Source organism: Sprattus sprattus, assembly GCF_963457725.1.
Source record: "Sprattus sprattus genome assembly, chromosome: 3".
In the NCBI taxonomy this organism is placed as follows: domain Eukaryota; kingdom Metazoa; phylum Chordata; class Actinopteri; order Clupeiformes; family Clupeidae; genus Sprattus; species Sprattus sprattus.
In genome coordinates, this window is record NC_137922.1 from 9,829,858 (window position 1) to 9,849,612 (window position 19,755).

Sequence of the window (19,755 nt, forward strand, 5' to 3'; positions counted from 1 at the left end):
GGTTATAATACTATTTCAGTCTCTACACAGGGTTATAACACTATTTCAGTCTCTACACAGGGTTATAATACTATTTCAGTCTCTACACAGGGATATTACACTATTTGAATCTCTACATAGGGATATAGCACTATTTGAGTCTCTACACAGGGTTATAACACTATTTGATTGGTATTACAGAAATGTAGTGTACCAGTTTTCCCATAAGGAAGAGCTTTCAGAAAGTAATGAGCACCTTCTTGTTTGTTCGTGTCCAATTTACAGAGCCAGGACTGTGCAGGAACTCAAGTGGTTTTTGAGTGCACACACTGCTAGGTGAACATAAGTAGAATTTCGCTGAATTCTCTGGTAGAAAATGTAATGGATTTGGACTCAACAAACCCACCTTTAAGTGACTGACATCACATAACACAAGTAAACACAGTACCGCATTTTATTCGCATACAGCCGGTCTCTTACGTTTCTCTCATCCCAAGTGAAGAGATAAATGATCTCTGCACCGTTGTTTCGTGACATCTAGGTGTTTATTTCAGCTGTGGCGGGGAGCTTGTGTGTTGATATGAGGTCTTTGTCAGCTTGAGTTCCCTCTGGAAGTAACAGAAGGATCACAGTATCATTCTTTTTCGGGGGCTCTAGTTTATGGAACACTTGAGTGAGATGTGACAGTAACCTTGGCAACTTTGGTTGAGTGACAACTTCGCGTCAGCACTTCTCACTTCTCATTAACTCATGCGCGTGTGCACACTCACCTACACACACACACACGCACACACCATAGACTCAAACACACACATGGACATAGACACACAAAAACACACACCCTCCATAGCTCTGTATTCATATAACATTTCTGTCTCAGAAAGAGAGAGAGAGCGAGAGAGAGAGAGAGAGAGATAGAGAGAGAGAGAGAGAGAGAGAAGGAGAGAGAGAGAGAAAGAGTTGCTCCACACTGACAGATTTTGGCAGCGTAAATTGAGAGCCTCAAATGTCATAGGCGAGAAGAAATCTTTAAAAGGCACATTTCAGACAAGAATAGAGTTTTAATCTCTCCTGTTACTTCTGACGCTTCCTCTGCTGGTCTCCCCTCCTCTCCCTCTCTCTTTCCTCTTTCTCCCTCTCTCTCCTCTTCAGCTCCCTCTCTCTCCCTCTGTTCATTGTCTGACTGTGTCTAGTTCTCTGGATTATCAACTCAATTATATGAAGTGAAAAGCTGAATGGGGGGGTGTTAGAAAGCTACTGTGACTGAGGGTAAACCTATAGGTATTCTGGAGATCCTTCTGGTCTTTTTACTCTCTCTCTCTCTTTCCCTCTGTTTCATTCTCTCTTTAATTCCAGCTCTCCCTCTCTCTCTCATCAGCTTGTCGGTGCACAGTCCAGTGACTAATTGCTCTCTGTCTGGTACATGCTCTTTCTATAAGTTCCCTCGAATTTGCTCATTACCAGTTTTCATTTTGTGAACACACACACACACACACACAGACACACACACACACACACACACACACACACACACACACACACACACACACACACGCACACACACACACACATACACACACACACACACACAACACACACACACACACACAAATGCATGTGCAAGCACATACACACTCACACACACACACGCACACATATTTTCCTCTTGCTCTCTCTCTCTCTTCTTCTCTCTCTATCTCCTCCTCCTCTTTTTTCTCTCTCATTCATCTGAACTAGCTGGCATCACACGCGGTGACACTGGCACCAGCAACGCCTGCTTCAGTCTTATCCATCCTAATTAAAACCCTCTTGTACCACATCTCTCTCATCTTCTCCCTCCCTCCTTCCCCCCTTCCTTCCCTCTCTCCTTGCCCCCCTTCCCTCTCCACCACCCTCCCCCCTACCCTGGGTACTGGCAGCTCTCAAACGACCCTCTGTGGAGACAGCCTCCTATGTTTCCCCACTGATCTGAGCATTACACTCAGTCATGAGTATACGCCTGTGTAAGTGCACAGAACAGCAGCGGATCAGTGAAGTAGACCTGGAGACGGAGGGGCTGGTGTTTGATGCAGGGCCTGGGAGCGTTGTCGGGAATAAGAAGCAGAGACGCATCGTCGTACCGAACGTGACTCGCTCCTGAGCAACGGCAGGCGCTAGAGGTGTCAGGCGCATTGATCAGGCGGAAGAAAGAGTGCCCCCCTGGACGTCCCTTCGGAGACATTTTGTCAGTGGGACTGTGTGTGACATGGGTGTGTGTGGGTGTTGGTGTGCATGTGCATGCATATCTGTGCTTTTGAGTAAGTGTGTGTGTGTGTGTCTGTCCGTGTGCGTGTCCTAACAACCAAATATAACCATGCTTTATGGTACCCTGAAAATCCCTTACCACACTGCATAATGCATTTTGGCTCTGAGCAACACCTACATTCTGTTGCTTATGTTGTAAACTCCTGTAATATATACCAAGGGCTCTATGCTGAACATCACAATCGTATTGTTGATTTCATTGCCATTGCTGTGAGAGAGGCGCTCCCCAAAGATGTGACTGTGTACAAACATTCACGTATTGCCAGATTGGTTAAATAACTCTGATGATGTTTTTTGGAACATCCCCCACACAGGGGTGTTATTGTGTTCTTAGAGAAAGGTTGAAGAAAAGTGCTAATCTTGGAGACACATTGGGGATATAATCTATAATCTTGGGGATAGTTTATGTCTTTGACCTATATTTGGATATAGCCTTCTCTGATAAACTGTAAGTCAAGTATTAGGCCAGTATCGGTGAGCTAGGTTATATGTAAGTTGTTGATATTGATACTTAGCAGCTTTGGGCATGTTCCCAAACTAAGAATTAGTGGGTTGTGATTGGCAGGCGTACCTAAGAAATAATCTAGACAGCTTGCAAAATTCTGCTCCATCTCAGCTGTAGTAGGCTGCTGTGCCGCAGGCGATGTGTTTTGTTTCAATGAGTGTCAAAGGATGCATTTTATCTCTGGAAACATTTGAATCCGTCTTGTTAATGTGATTGCCGGGTTCAAAGAAAGAATTCAAAAATGTGTGTGTGAGTATGTGTGTCTATTCCTGAGCATGTGCATCCACAAGCACCCACACACACACACTCACACACACGCATCAGAACGTCTACGCTTTCGAAGACAGACAGCCACAGGTCACACCCCCTTACTGGTTTGATCAATGTGTGCGCTGCGGGGAGGCCGGGCGGAGAGATAGACGGAGAAAGGGATAGAGGGATGAGGCATAAATCAGAGCGCAAGTCTGGAGCACGGGGCGGGCCAGTGGGGGCCATCATTAGGATCATCCATCACCAGGCCCCTGGCACCCCACCCCCACCCCCACACCAGGGGCTGGACAAGCAGTCAGACCGGGGGTGAGGACGGTGAGGGGACGGATGGGTGTGTGGATGGAGGGGGGTGGGGGTGGGGTGGAGTGGGTGGCAGTATCAGGGTTGATGCATGGCCAGACAGGCAGACACGGACGCAGACAAATAATTTGGCTAATTATGTCTGGCTGTCCGCTCACTCACACACACACACACACCCACACACACACACACACTCACACACACTGTGCTAGGCCCAGCCAGCTGTGAATTCTAGGCTGGTGTTGGCCCAGATCTGGCCCATATGTGGGTGATGCTGTGTGGGAGAGGAAGCAGAGCGGAGGATGCACGTTTGCAGGTACTGTGCGGGTTTCAGATAGATGACCCGTTGGACTGGCTCCCCATGGGGGTCTCCCATACCCTAGCTAGACCAAGCCATTATGTAGCGTTTGTCTGTGTTCAAACCCGATTACTCTCTGGGTTTGATTGAGCATGTCTGGTTGCAGCAGTAGCGTGTGTGTGTGTGTGTGTGTGTGAGTGTGTGTGTGTGTGTGTGTGGGGGGGGGGGGGGGGGGGGGGGGGGGGGGGGGGTTGACAGACTCGAAGACCCTGAGACTCTGAATCAGAGCTTAACACACATAGCAAGCTTGATTTCATCACAACAGGTTGTGTATTAACCAAAATAAAACACTTGATGGATCAGAGCTTAACACACATAGCATGCTTGGTTTCATCACAACAGGTTGTGTATTAACTAAAATAAAACAACAATTTATGTGGTGCAACACAGACAGACATAGCCAGAAGATGTTGAGGCATTCAATCCTGCAAAAGTCCAAAAATAGTTTGTAGGCACCCAACCATAACGGATCTTCCCATCCTCTAACAGAACGGATTACTGTCCCCTGTCTACTCTTGGACCCCCCCCTACCCCCTTTGCCAGCTGCATCCGTGGACAACTACAGATGATGGGGTAGTCAGGGGGGATGGCCATAGAGTTTGGGGTTTGATGACCTCCTGTATATTGTGTGTAAACTTCCTTCACATCCGCCAGAGGGGAGGCGGTAGCTACAAAAGTCTTAGAAGTCGAACAGGCAGTTTCCTTGAGCTGATATTCATGTTATAATCATTTGGTGTTTGTGTGTGAGTGTTTATGTATGTGTGTTTGTTTTTGTGGTGAAGATGTGTTTGAATATGTAAATACACGTGGAGATTGGGTAGATTATTGGGAGGCCATTATAGAAAAAGTCCATTACTGTAAAATGAATCAGAAGTGCCAGATATTATGTAAACATTATAGTTCGGGTCCATCTCAAACAATCACAAACTAAATGAGATTTTGGGAAATGGACTGATGTTCGCAGTTAACATTCATAGTATGAGTAAAGCCTTACATTCAAAAGGCCCCTTGATTACTTTCTGTTTTTGAGAGAGAATGAGAAGGGAAAGAGAGTAAGAGAGAGACTGAAAAAGAGAGATACAAACTGTGAGAAGAGAGAGAAAGAGAACGCCAGACAAAGAGCAGGCATGGATATCAACGGTTAAATATAACCGATTAACGTTATGTATCGTTTGCCAAATTAAGATGTATATTTTGTCCTTGCTGAGGGGTAATTGGGTTGAAGATTGATCTGGGGTCTGAAAACGAAGGCACAAAGCTGCCTCGCTGCTCCCTCCATCATAACAAATTGATGAATGTCAAATTTTCCCAAAGCAGCCATTGAGCCTCGGGGCGGCGAGGGAGAAAGGGAGCAGGAGAGGGCCTGAAATACCAATTGGGAGGTAATGGTTCTGCCCTTGAGCAATACTCTGTCTGTTTCTAGGATAAGGAGGCAAGAGAGGGAGTGAGAGAGAGAAGGAGAGAGTTTGCGAGAGAGAGGATAAGAAAGGGAGAGAGAGAGGCTGGGAGAAAGGAAGGGAGAAGAGTACCTAATGCTTTTGTGGAAAATACAACTTCCTGAAAGTTGCCATTTATAAAGGGGGAGATACCAATCTATCACAGAGGAGGGGGGGCTTAATAACTTGGGCAGAGGCCAGGTATTCTCTTCTTTCTCTCTCACACAATTACCTTTAATATAATATCCTCTCCATCTCTCTCTCTGTCTCTCTGCTCCTCTTCCTCCATATCTTTCTCTGTCAATTTCTCTCTCTCCCTCTCTCTGTCCCTCTTCTCTTATACCCTTCTCCCTCTAAATCTCTCTCTCTCTCTCTCTCCCTCCCTCCATCTCTATTCCTCTCACTCTGTAGCTCCCGTTTCCTTCTCCTCCTCCCTCCCAAAGGAACTGTAAAGCTCTTTCTCTCCTTACAGCGTCCATATTTAACATTTTATTGCATCGTCTCCACTGCTGGCCACGGACCAATCAGAGAGCTCCCTTGGGCCTGTGCGCGTTCTTTAAGATGAGCCGAGACCCTTTGTGGTTCTTTTCAACCTTCCCTCCCTAAAATCGGCTCAGGCTCAGTCTTTGTCCTCCGTGACATTGACTTAACATGGCCGTCACCTGCTGGCTAGTTTTACTGTAACACAGACAAAATGGTGGTCCAGCAATAAACAGCAGAGAAGCGTGATGTTTTTTTATGTTGTCCTTTCTTGCCACAACAAGCTTTGGCTATTTGGTCGGTATCTGGGGGGGTATCTATTTTTCTATGCCTTTCATACCCTCCCTCCTGGGGAGATACGCAATATATCCATATTTGTGTAAAAAACCTGAAATATAAAAGCTGAGATGTTGGTGATAGAAGTCATTGTAGTATGTACGACGTCATCTAGCCTACAATGCTGTGTGTCTAATAAGCATTTAGCCTACCTGCTGTGTTTTTAATACTTATGGCACTTGGAATAATGAATAGGTGGGAAATAGAAGGCACATCAGTGGGCTTAATAGAGATGCCGATGAATAAAATCATATGGGTAATAAGCTGCTTTTGTACTAGGAAGAAGTCATCTCAATATAAAGTTATATGTGGCGATATTTTCATGATTCCCTATCTAGTCGTATTTAATTGAAAATCTAGAAGAGCTATAGAGCAGAAATGACTTAATTTGAGGAAAACTGTATTACCCATCTTGCACTATAAACTCTTGTTTGAGAAGAAAACAGGGTCACCAGTGTGAAAGTTGAGTGCTAGGGAAACATGGAGACTCTCCGTTAAAGAGTTTAAATGATCACCCTTCCTTTATTTCAGACACTACACTCCACTTCCTCAGTGTTGCAGAACACACAAAATAATTACCCCCTAGGGTAACGTAGTCAATAAATCTACTAACAGTAGCGTGAATGTAAACACATAAGAATACAAGATCGATGTGAATCATATTAAATATTAGTCCTTCGTGCGAGTGGTCAGCACAAGCCAATTATTTATTTTCTATCTCCAAATGATTCCTCGGTTGGCTAAGTTCCAGATCAAGCCTGTAACAATTAAAGGTGGAACTAAACAAAATAAGTAGGCCTAATAGTTCCATACTTGCCTATTAATAAGAGGGGGGGACGTTCAAATGGCAAATGGAATACAAATGATTTAGGCCAAGCCCAGGCCTACTCAAGACTTTCCCGACTATTTTGGCTGAACAAAAACATAAAAACAAATAGACTCCACCATAAAAAGGCCAGTGGACTGGCCAAAGTTGATTTTTCCATGGAGGGTGGATGCTGCTGGTCTCCTCCTTCTTGTTGCACTCTCCTCTCTCCTTCCTTCCTCCAACCCTGATGTTGGCTTGACCCATTTGCCTTCCCAGTGCAATCATCTCCATCTCCCTTTTTGTCTCTTCCACATTGCTGTGATATTTTCCAGAGAAACCGGGGTCTGCAGAGTTGTATTGTCATTGGCATATTGGGCTTAGCTAATATCCCGACTTCAGCTGAATCGTTAACTGCACATCACTTTCCGATGGTGCCAGAATGAGTTGGAGAATAGGGATGATAGGGAGGGACAGCTGCATCTGTGAAGTTACTCACTGGCTTCAAACCCACATTGACTGCTTTAAGGACATGTCAGGGAGACTGCTGCCAGTCTGTCATCAGACAGCACCTTTCGAATGGCTCAAGCCTGATCAATAATCTGATCAATCATCTGTTGTTTGGAACTGCAAGGGCAGTCCTGCACAAGCAAGTGCAGTCCTGTGCATTGAAATATAATAATATTGATCATAGCCGAAAACAATAAATAATCTAGAGGTGTAACTTTATTAACCTGATCATGTTTATAATCAGGGTTGAATATTGATTAGCTAAGCATTAAAGATTGTGCCTAAAACAATTGAGACATCACCATTTCAAGTTTCACATTCTCGCGGTTGTGATGGGTGCTGTGTTTCCAGTGGTCATTGCAACAGTTCATTCTCATCTAAACCCCGCTCTCTAAGTGCCTCGAGGAGGGCTTCACGTATGTCTCCAGCTGAATGGTTTCCTGGGAAAAAGCTGGTCTGAAGGCATTTGTATTAAAGATCCCAGTCAATGTAGCTCAGGGGTACTCAATTAGTTACCCAAAAGTTACCCATGGTTGAAAAGGCAGAATGCATACTAGTCAGTCCACTCTGTCTTAAATTCCCGATTTTTGGAATCAACCTTTCGCTTTTTGTCGGGTCTAAAGAACGCCATGATTTTGTTTGCTGGGAAAAGTTACTGTTCACAAATCTATCTGCCAGCATTGTTGCCATTGACACACACAACCTGCATGACCAACAGAGAGCTCGCGGCCAACATTGAGTGAGTGAGTGAGTTGTCAAAGTGATGTTGTTATTACAGCTCCTGATTGGACCTCTGGATTGGACACGGAAGATAGAAATCAAATCGAGTAGGGCACAAATATATAGCGCGAAATCAGGCACCAATGAAAACTCGCTTGGATAATGAATAAATTAGAATGTTGATTTTGGCTTCGGCCCAAATTTGAATGTGTCTGCGACAGCGGTCCGCCTATAGAGTACCCCTGGTGTAGCTGCTAGCCTCCAACACGAACTTTAACTTCTTCACAAACTTTACTGCACAGGTCGGGAACGGCTTTCTGAGAGAAACGTTTTCTCCCAGGCAGCTCATACTGAGGGTTCAATGTTTTGAGCACAATTCCCAGTGTTTGGATTATTGCTGTGCCCTTGTTCAGACTCCCATTCATTCATTCATTCATTCGTTCGTTCCCATTCATTCCCTTCTTCCCTCCATCCTTATTGTGTTCTCCCATGGAGTTAGGCCACCAAGAGTGACCTACATAGGCTAGGAGTGCAGTAAACAAGAGCGAGGGAGGCTGTGTCGCCCTGGTCATCTCTCACTCTTAGGCTCTAATTAAAGACAGATCCTATTGTTTGTGGCTGCTCGTTAGAAGGACTCGTCTCGACACTCTTTATCTCTTTCACCATCTCTTTCAATCTTACTCTCGTTCCCACTGATTTTCTCCACCTCTGTCTCCTGCTCTCTATCACTCGTTCTGTCACTGGATTTATACCACCAAGTGTCTCTCGCTTCATCTTAATCACATTCCTTTCTGTAAACCTTTTCTTGCTTTCACTTTTCTCACCCTCATTCTCTGTATCTATATTTCTCTCTCTCTCTCTCTCTCTTTCTCTCTATCTCTCTTCTTTAATCAGTTCTTCTCTCTCTCTCTTTTGCTCCCTTTCTCTTTACTGCTGTCTTTTTGTCTGTCTTTCCTCAGCATTCTGATGATGTTTTCTCTCTTCTGCAGATGCTGGCTCTGGCTCGGGGGATGATGGTAAGTTGCTGAGTTGTTGAGTCTCACCCCCTTTCTTTTGTTTGATCTCAGAGTATGAACGCTGTACGCTCAACTGTCATCCCACCCTGAGGAGTTAAAGACCAAAGCTCTGAACACAAAAAAAACACACACACACACACGCAGACATTCACAAACACACACACACACACATTCACAGACAACGCACAAGCACAGACACACACCCACATACACATAAACAAACTTGCTGAGATCAAGCGTGAATTTTCTAACAAATGACAAATGAACACCCCACACACACATAACATGCACATACAAACTGTCACACACAGGCACACACACAAAAGCACATAAACAAAAACATTCCCTTTTAAGCTCCATTAATGTAACAGAATTGTTACAAACACACACAAACACACAGTCATTTCACACCCTTTTGCTGTAACATGTCAATCTCCTCTTGTCTTCAGCGAAGCTGTTGGTTGGCTGATGAGTGATTTATCGTGTGATTTGTCACCCAAGGCCTTTATCAGAAGCCCTTCCGTGGGTGGCCCCTCTGCACGCAGCATTAAAATGACAGAGTGACACGATGAAAGGTTATATCATTGGCACTGCTGATGAGAATGAGCGAAAAGCGCGAGATGTCTGCATTCAAACGAACTTCACCACGTAACCCCCAGAGAGAGAGGAGTGAAGGGAGACGAAGAAGGGAAGATTAAACAAAGGATGATAAAAAAAATACATGTTTTTTTTCGTAGTTTAATTACACTGGAGGTGGCTTGTCAGAATCAAAACCGCCCCGTCTGTGGATGACGTGACATGACGGAACCAGTAGACAGGATGAAAGAAAGATCATACAAATCAAACGACTATCAGTGGGAAAAAGTACATACCGGTAGCTCACCATGCATAATTGGGCTGAACTATGTTTGAACAAAAAAAGCAACTCTGTGTGTCTGTGTGTGTGTGTGTGTGTGTGTGTGTGTGTGTGTGTGTGTGTGTGTGTGTGTGTGTGTGTGTGTTTGTATTATACTCTATTTTAGCTTGAAGTGAGTTGCAGTTGCAGGATTTGGCAAAGGACCCGATGGATTGCCGTTCTGATGGGAAGGGTGTCGGTTTATTCTGTGTAATCCATGTGATAGATCTTAAGTGCACCCAACACGATATGATGGAGAGCGAGAAGAAGGGTTGATGGGATGTCATCCATAGTGTTGTCTAAGTTTCTTCTGTGTTGGCCTGGCATACCTTTGTCTTCCGAAAGTGGTAATGTTTTCACCCAGCATCACTCCTTGCTCCTTTTCTCTCACCACTACACGTAGCGGTTTGTGTCTCCACACAACAATACAACCGCAAAATTCTCTCTAAATAACCTAAAATCTTAAATCTTCTCAATAACATACTCAAGTCATACTCAGTTATAAGACGGTTACACAACTTAACATAATAGTCGTGTGTCTGGGTGGCTGTTTCAAGGCGCGTATTACTGTAGGAAGGGGAACAATATGGGGTCTACCTACGTATGAAAGGTCAATGCGACTCAATGTGCGAAGGCTTTGGTGTCAGTTTACCTCAGGTAAATATGAATCATCATTGTAGGGGAAGGCTTCATATGTGTTGAAAGTATATGAAAAACACCAATATTCTCCAAAATGTAATCACAGCTTTTACAGGAAGACATCTTCAAATATACCACCGAAATACATCAATCATCAAGGTAGATAGCTTTTATCAACTGAGATGTTTTTGGTCTTTGCAAGGTAAGACTAAAAGCTGCTCACAAAACTAGCATGCTAGTTAACATGCTTCTTACATAATGACGTATTTTGGGAGCAGGCAGCTAATTTAGGCAACTTCTACTGTCTGATTGCCATCTACTGGGCAAATATCAATGTAGCTTTTCCAGTTACCCAGAGTTGCTCCACCCAGGGGCGGTTCTAGCAAATTGGAGGCCCTGGGCAAAGAACAATGTTGAGGGCCCCCCCCCCCCCAAAAAAAATAAATAGTTTTAATGTTATGTGGAACTGACATTTATTGTGAGTATATGACTTTAACAATTAAACAGTTGTAAATTACTTTAATTATGAGGTTTTGAGTGCAGAGTTTTAGTAGTGTAACTTTTTTTATTTCTTAATCAAAACAATGTTACTTGTTACATTTGATTAATGCTTTATAGTTCTGTTTCTGAATGTTTTCAACTGAAACTTCCAAATTTGTAGAGGTCCTGTTTTAACCATTTCAATTCTCTCTCTCTATCTGTTAATTTGTCACGCCATAGGGGTCTTCACTAATCACTGTATGTCCACCATTGATGAAGGCTACTCACATTGTTGACATCACCGCTGTCGTTATCAGCCAGCTGTGCTTGAGCTGTGTTCATGACCATGGCAGTATCATGCGTGTCGTCGTCAGTGCGGGTGTGACAGTGTCTCAGATATGGGCAGCTGTGGTACATGATGGCTCACCGTTTGTAGAAGCAAAGCAGGCAGAGCTAGTTGGTGTCGCTACAAGCTGTTTGTCTGCTGCTGCTGCTAGCAATCGCTAAACTTGGCTTAGCCGCACTTGAAACATCAGATGAACTCGACACATTATCAGATATTTCTTCCACTTCCACGGACGAATTCCTTGATAGGAAATTGTGTGTTACCTTAGGTAATTTCTCCCTGAACTTCTCATCCTGCCCTTTCCTCTTTCTTTTCTCGCTGCCACTTAAAAGACGTTTCACGCTTAACTTTGCGACCATACACGTCACCACACGAAAAATTGTTAATGACAGAAAAGTCACGTGACCTGGAATAATTTGTTCCATGAGGGAATTAAGATACATTTTAAGCTGATACTGAAAAGAAAATAATCGTTTTTTATGCTTATTATGAATTGTCATTATTTTGCAATGCCAAGTGATTTATTTTAATTAGCAAAAAAAATTAAAAATCGGAAATACGACGAGGCCCCCCTGGTGGCCGAGGCCCTGGGCAACTGCCCGGTTTGCCCGTTCGTCCGGTCCACCCCTGGCTCCACCAGCCTGTTGCTTCCGGTCCAGTCATTCCTTTATTCCCTTGTTGCTTTCGCACTAAATCACTCATGAATCCCTCATTACCTTGTTGCTATCGCATTAAATCATTAATGATTCCTGCATGATTTGCTGTGTGCAGCAATTTCTAAAAATCTTCAGGCAAAAAATATAAAATAAAATGGACATGACTTGGATAAAAAAAACGAAATAGTCCATAAACATCAGGTAAGTCATCAACACTCAGATGACTTGATTGATTAATATACTAAATTATCTTCCTGGAGTATCATGTTTACAAATGGTGATCCATTTGGGCATTACCCAGACCCCTCGCAATGTAAACAGTAATGGAAGCATAGGCTGGTTACGAAGAAATTCCTATAATCTTGTGAATAGTTTTAAGATTTAAGAAATACCTGGATGTGACCTGACCTGGATGTGATTTTTGCAACATTGACACCCTTTTATTGCTCTAGTTTTTTAAGCTCTAATGTCACGCTTGATCTCAGAAAGTTTGGTTGGTGTGTGTCTGTGTATGTACATGTCTGTGAATGTGTGTGTGTGTGTGTGTGTGTGTGTGTGTGTGTGTGTGTGTATGTTTGTAAATAACAGTTTGCCGTACTGTACATTTAATGTATGTGCCTTGCAAGGCTGAATGTATCCCAGTAATAATGTATTGAATGAAGAGCATACTTTGTTTCATCAGTCATTATGTTAATGAAATGCATCCATTGTAAATAACCATAAGCAACACGACTCAATACGATCTCCCGTAAGCCACGACTACAATGGAAGGGGAGACTGTCTGCTTGATCATCAAGAATGTCGAAAAAAACATATCCAAATTTACTGCACAGAGACGTGGCTCATGGACAGTCAGTGATCCCGTTTAATGAGAAGTGCCATTAGGCCAGTGACTAAAACTAAATGGTATACAAAGAGAGACAAAGTTTATCATCTTGACCAAGACTTAAAAGTTTACATTTACAAGATAATGTTTTACGATAACATGACAAATGGCACAAAGGCTAATTTTTCTCTATACGTTACCGTCTGACATAGCTTACTCTTAAAGGAAAAGCATTAGCAGGCATGCTAATTTATTTAGCAATAATCACATGATTTGTGGTTAGCTATGACACTTACAATTACCTGTACACTGGAACAGGTGCCCGTCACATTCAGGCTTTATAAAAGGAATTCACTAACTCCAGTGCATTTCCTTGTTACTCTGTTTTAAGCCGATTAGCTATTTCTTCTTTCCAACACACATTGCAGCAGGTGTTCCAAAATGACCAAAGCATGCCAGCTGGCAAATCAGACTCACTTAGTTCGAAGTTAGTTTCTTTGAGTTTTCCTTTTTCCTTCCAGACATTTCCAATATACAACTTTCCACATGGGTTATTTCATAACAGATTGATTAATATACAGTATATCAAAGATAATTTGAGGGGGAGGGGAGTCAGAGTGAATTCCATGTAAGGGAGAAAAGGAAAGGGGAAGAAAGCAAGGGGAGGAGAGATATGGATGGAGGCAGGAATGGAGAGACGGAAGGAGAGAGAGGGGAAAGAAATTAGACAGAAAGAGGGAGAGGTAGGGTAGGGTAGGTAGAGAGAACGACAGATAAATATGAAGGAGAAAGAGATGAAGAGGTAGGGTAGGTAGAGAGAGAGAGAGAGAGAGAGAGGATAAAGAGAGGGAGAGGTAGGGTAGGTAGAGAGAGAGGGAGAGAAATATGAAGGAGAAAGAGAGGAAGAGGTAGGGTAGGTAAAGAGAGATAGACGAAGGAGATGGGGAAGGAGGGGTAGGGTAGCTAGAGAGAGACAGAGAAAGAGGAAGGAGAAGAGAGGAAGAATGAGAGGTGGCTATGTAAAGAGAGAGGGGGGAAGGAGAGGGAGAGGTAGTGTTAGAAGAGAGAGAGACAGAGGAAGAGGAAGGAGAGATAGCTGTGAAGCACTCAGGGTGATAAATGAAGGCGGTGGTGGGGAGCAGAAGTGCCTGATAACGAGGAGGGTGATAAGAGAAAGGCGAAGAGGAAGATGAGGAGAGGATACGTTGATGGCCGGGTGAGAGATATGACTGAGGGGAAGAGGAAGTGGAATAGAGAGGTTGTGCCTGGAGACTTTAACTATTGAAAGCATTTCTTAAAACCAAACACAAAATTGTTCAAATTAACCAAATGAGTCACCAGTGAGAGAGTTGCTAATGGAAGAAATGTAGAGTAAGGCTGATTAAAGATCAGTGGATTTAAGAAATCAAATGGAGGCTGAGTTGAAACGCAACTGAAACGCTTTCTATACGGTATGTTAAGTCCTCCAGAGCAGATGGTATTACAGTGAAGATGATATGAGCAGATTGAAAGGTGAAGTGTGTGTGTTCGTGTGTGTGCGTGTGTGTGTGTGTGTGTGTGTGTGTGTGTGTGTGTGTGTGTGTGTGTGTGTGTCAGGAGCGTGAAGGTGAACCCAGAGGTAGTGTCCTACCTGGGGGCTCAGTCGTGTCTATGCTGCCCTTCCTAATGCTGCATGCTAAAATCACACACACACACACACACACACACACACACACACACACAAACACACACACACACACACACACACACACACACACACTCAAGTATGTTGACAATCAGTATAATGTTCACTTTATATTGAAACAGTTTAGGAGATGTGGCGATTCAACTGTATGATCATTTTAGAGGATGAAGTTGGTGGTGCTGTTAACTGTATTGAATTACACAATAAGGTGTTTCTGTTATTTAGCATAGCCTCACTGATGGAAATGGGGTGGTCATGACAATAGAAACACGTGACAGATACAGTCCAGTAATACAGTATGTACAGTACCACAAACTGCAGCCTCCAAAATGAACACTTAGTTGAATAAACGGCTCTCTAAATTATTTTTAACAAATACTGAATATTATAACCTTCATGAAGCTAGGATTTATTGCACGACTGGTGTATTAGACTGCATTAGTTTTAGCTCAGTGTTTCTAAGAAACTGACAACAGAGTGTTTACCCCATACACAAACACACACACACGCACACAGAATGTGTGCCTACAGAAGTTGTTCTGCAGTTCTTACACAGACCCACAAAGAAAACCAGGTCAGCCAAAACATCTCTCTCTTTCTCTCTCGTGCTCTCTCTATCTCTCTCTCTCTCTCTCTCTCCCTCTCTCTCTCTGAATCACTTTTCCAGAGCCCCCTATCTCTGTATAAACCAAAGCCCACTGCCGTATAAACCAAAGCGCACTGCCGTACACAATCTGCCTTTCTGTAGATCTGAGCCTCTGATTGTATCCATTCTGCACACGCAGTTTCTCCCTCGCAGCCCAGTAAATGGAATTGATGATTGGACCCAGAGTTTTTGTTTTCTCTCTCTATCTCTCTCTATGTTGTGTGTTTGTGTGTTTGAGATGACACTTCAACGTTTGTTGTTGCAAGAGATTAAAATTGCATAATTTCCCCTCAGCGACCATGTGACTCACACTAAGTGACCATGGCCTTTTAACTCATCCTCCCTTCCTCTCTCTCTCTCTTTGTTTATCCCTCAACTTCTCTGTCTCTATCCCTCTCTTGTGTCTTTTCTTCCATTTCTCTTCACTTTCTCCCTCTTTCTTTATCTTCCTCTGCCTCCTTCTCTCTCTCACACACACACACACCTTGCCTCTTTTCCTCTCTCCTACCTTCCCTCTCTCCCTATTCTCTCTTTTTGCGTTTGTCATTGCTGCTGCCTGTAAAGTGAGCCTCTGAAGGATGTGGAGAGATCAATAAGGCAGCGCTCTTAGTAGTTTTAGGGGCAAAGTTGCAAAAGGCCATTAGTCTGGTCCTGTGGCCTGTAATTGGGTTTTGGTGTTGACTCTGAATGCGTTTTATCAGCACTGAGGGATGAGCCCAGGCAAGGGAGGGGAGAGGAGAGTCATAAGTGTGTGTGTGTGTGTGTGTGTGTGTGTGTGTGTGTGTGTGTGTGTGTTTGCATGTTTTTGTGTTTGTGTTTGCATGTTTTTTTGTGTGTGTGAGTGTGTTTTTGCATGTGCGTGTGTGTGTGTGTGAGTGTGTATGTTTCTTTGTGTGCGTGTGTGCACTGTGAGCGTATGTGTTTGCATGTGTGCGTTTGAGTGTGTATGTGTGTGTGTGTTTGAGATGTAGTCACTAGCTGATTGAAATGCAGGAAGACAGTGCTGCTAACGAGGCAAGCTATAATGAGGTACGCATCTGGACCGCTCCCTGGCCAGACACACACACACACACACACACACACACACACACACATTCTATTCAGTGAAAAGGGCTCTATCTGAGCAAACAGACAAGACCCTTCATTGTGTCTGTGACAGCACTCTTCTGCCTCTTTAGACACTCTCTCTCACACACACACACACACACACACACACACACACACACACACACACACACACACACACACACACACACTCTCCCCAGCCTGCTACTGCATTCATTACCCTCATGTCAGATTCTCTTCCTGTTCTCTCTTCATTCTTTCTCTCCTGGAGATCAGGGTCCGTATTCACAAAGCCTTTTAGCTTACCACTAGGAGTGCTCCTAACTCGCGCTAAAACATTTTACGTAGGAGTAATTTCGTAAAAGTGATTCACAACGCCTCTGAGACCTACTCATACTAAGGATAATACCAACTCCTAAGCTTAAGATAAAAACTCTGTTGCTATGGATGACGTCAATTCTCATGCACGAGTTTAGAAGCGATGCGCACGGTGATTGGTTGCTGACAGGCGCTCTCATTCAAAACTCAGTCCTAATATCCCCCTAACGATCCCACTAAATCAACAGAAAATAAGAGAATAGCCTAGGCTTCAAATGAAGTCATATTAAATAGTTATGGACAGTGTACTTAGCAGAATGCACACGCATGATGACAAGTTTGTGCATCCAACGAGAATGACGCTTTGCACGTTAAGAGAAAGAGAAATTGCCGAAAAAAACACGGAAATTGCATGAAAGAAGTAATAATTAAAGCACCCTGCAAACTATGCGTGAGGCATGGGAGGACATATGTGTTAACATAAATGCTTCATTCCCTGCCGTGTGTCGCTCTGTCGATGACTGCGAGAAGCGGTGGTATGCGCTCAAGTCACAATGTAGGATGGAGATTGCGGAGTGGACTTTAAAAGAGCCGTCGCGGCTACAGGTATTGTGTAACCAAAATAGGCCTCATGCGTATACTTGCATGTTGTAGTTCAACTGTGCTCCCGGTTGTGGATTGAGGAAGGGTGTCAAAAGCCATGTCTTGCATGGATAGCCACTGTCACCCAACAAGGGGCATCCAGCAGGTACATGGTGCCGCTCAAAAAGCCGGCGCAGACCGCTCTCCATTAAAATGCGCGAATCGTGAGTAGATCCAGGCCACTTCGCAACAATATCCATGATTGTGAAATTTGGATCAAACACTATCTGTGTATTAATTGAATGTACCTTTTTGCGGTTTACAAAGACGTCCTCATCTCTGGATGGAGCAATTATTTTGATGTGTGTTCCATCGATGGCACCCACGACACCGGGCATTCCTGCAATCGCCATGAAATTGACCTTGATCCTTTGAAGTAGGCGATTGTCCAAAGGGAACTGGATAAACTGTTGTACAATGTGTGGTCTACAGAGTGCGGTGATTGTTTGATGAATGAATCGGCTTACTGATGATTGCGATATTCTGAAGTCGTCTGCGTTGCAAAGTTGCATTTTCCCCGTAGCCAAAAATCTTAATGTTATCAAACATTTAACTTCCGGACTGATTGGGTTGTTTCGGTTAGTTGGAGAAGTGATTGCATCCCGCACTAATTCTAGTAAAATGTTGATGCCTTCACGATTTAAACGATATCTTCTCAACAATTCAGAGTCGTTCATTGTCTCCAACACGTTACGTCTGGCTTCAGCCATTTTAAGACTTTTTGTGAATAGGTTTTAGTGACTTAGGAGTCCTCATGAGGAGTTTTAAGCTGTCCTAGACTTAGGTGCTACTTTTAAGGATAAAATATTTTGTGAATTGCTCTTAGTAAAAAAAAATAGGAGTCCTAAATTTAAGACTGACACGCCCATTATTTTTAGGAGTTTCTCCTAAATTCGCCACTTGTGAGCTACTTTTAGCCCTAAGATTCTTTGTGAATACGGCCCCTGACAGAGAGATGAGAAGTTAAAAGAAAAGAAAAGTTTAGAGTGTTAACTCTGAGATATGTGTCACTAATTGTGATGTGTTTGCATGTGTGTGTGTATATGTCTTTGGTTGGCGGTTGCACCCGCGGACTCCGCGGTTAAACCGCTGATCGGGCGGGTGACGTGACAAAAAATAATATTTTAATTAAATTCGGGCGGGTGGCGGTTTACCCAACGAAATTCAAAATATCTACACATTGTTAAATGTCGTTACCTACATCCAAGCACATTTTTAAATAATCAAATTTTCATCAGGCAGTAAATTGGCCTAGTTCCGTGTATGCATACAAAGCAAACAAAGGAAGCAAAATAGTTCAAATTAAGTGACGACCCCTATCATGTCGCGTCTCTTTGCAACGCCGCAAACCTGCAAGCTATGAGTCAGCTGTCAGTATTGGAAGAAGCCTTCACGTGTCGTAGATGAAACTGCCTGGGTTATTTTGTTTCGTTAGGCTATTAGTTATATTTTAAAACAGCCAGTCATTGTAGCCTACCACTCGTGGAATAAGGAATTTCAAAGAGATGATGGAGTGATTTGACTCAGAAGTGACATTGGGCATTGGCAGCGCGAGATGTTCAGAACAAGTTACACATCACCAGCTAAGAAAGAAGGTAAGAAAAATAGTCGGAAAACTTTGATTTGCAAGGCAAGCAGGCAAGTGTTGGGGTTGTTACAGTATAAAGCCTACAATGCGGTGAAATTTCGAAATTGGCTAACAGACTCGGCGTTTCCTTCTAAACTAAAAACAAGGCTATATTACCACATTAAAATGGTGAACCAAATTGCGTTTTATTACAATGATAAAAAAGTGTAGGCCTACTAGCCTATGGTAAGGTCAGGTTTGCCGATGTGCTTGGCTATTTTAAAGTTTCTCCCTGTGCATCGATCGGAGACAGACGTCACTTCACTGATAATATTCTGGGGATAGGCTACAACATAGCCAATAGGCTTTCATGCTAGGGGCTTTATCCTTTAAATATCTTTGCGGCATTGGATCAGTCTCCTTTCAAGAACAGGCAAGAACTTTCTAGCATCGCGTCAGCAGCGCCTATACCTAAAAACAACAGGCGGATGGCGGGCGGGTGCGGTTTTGAAAATTGGTCAAAAAAATTGGTGCGGATGTGTAGCGGACGGATCATGCGTTTTGTGATGCGGTTGCGGATGAAATAATAGCCCATCCGCGCATCTCTACTATGCGTGTATTTTATGTTTGAGTGTGTGAACGTGGTTGCTTGTCTATGCCTGTATTTTTTAGTTTGAGTGTGAGTGCCTGTGCACACATGTGTGTCTTTATGTTTGTCATGTGTGTGTGTGTGTGTGTGTGTGTGTGTGTGTGTGTGTGTGTTTGTGTGTGTGTGTGTGTGTGTGTGTGTGTGTGTGTGTGTGTGTGTGTGTGTGTACATGTGTAACGTCCCTCTCTTTTTCCGCAGCAGGTGGGGAGGGCTCAGCGGAGACCAGTCAGAGAGAGACGTCCACCTGTGACATCTGCCAGTTCGGCGCTGAGTGTGATGAGGACGCAGAGGACGTCTGGTCAGTACTGAGCTCTTTATTACCA

At 43.6% G+C, this 19,755-nt stretch overlaps 1 protein-coding gene across 1 annotated transcript in view; it reads left to right on the forward strand.

Moving 5' to 3' along the window:
* The window catches only part of tmeff2b (transmembrane protein with EGF-like and two follistatin-like domains 2b), a gene marked incomplete at both ends in the record, with an annotated part of 63,279 nt that overhangs the window by 23,826 nt on the left and 19,698 nt on the right, over positions 1–19,755 (forward strand). Inside the window, 2 exons of the mRNA XM_080834416.1 lie at positions 8,993–9,019; positions 19,631–19,730. Of these exons, the coding sequence (XP_080690542.1) occupies positions 8,993–9,019; positions 19,631–19,730 (127 nt within the window). The remainder of the gene's footprint in view (positions 1–8,992; positions 9,020–19,630; positions 19,731–19,755) is intronic.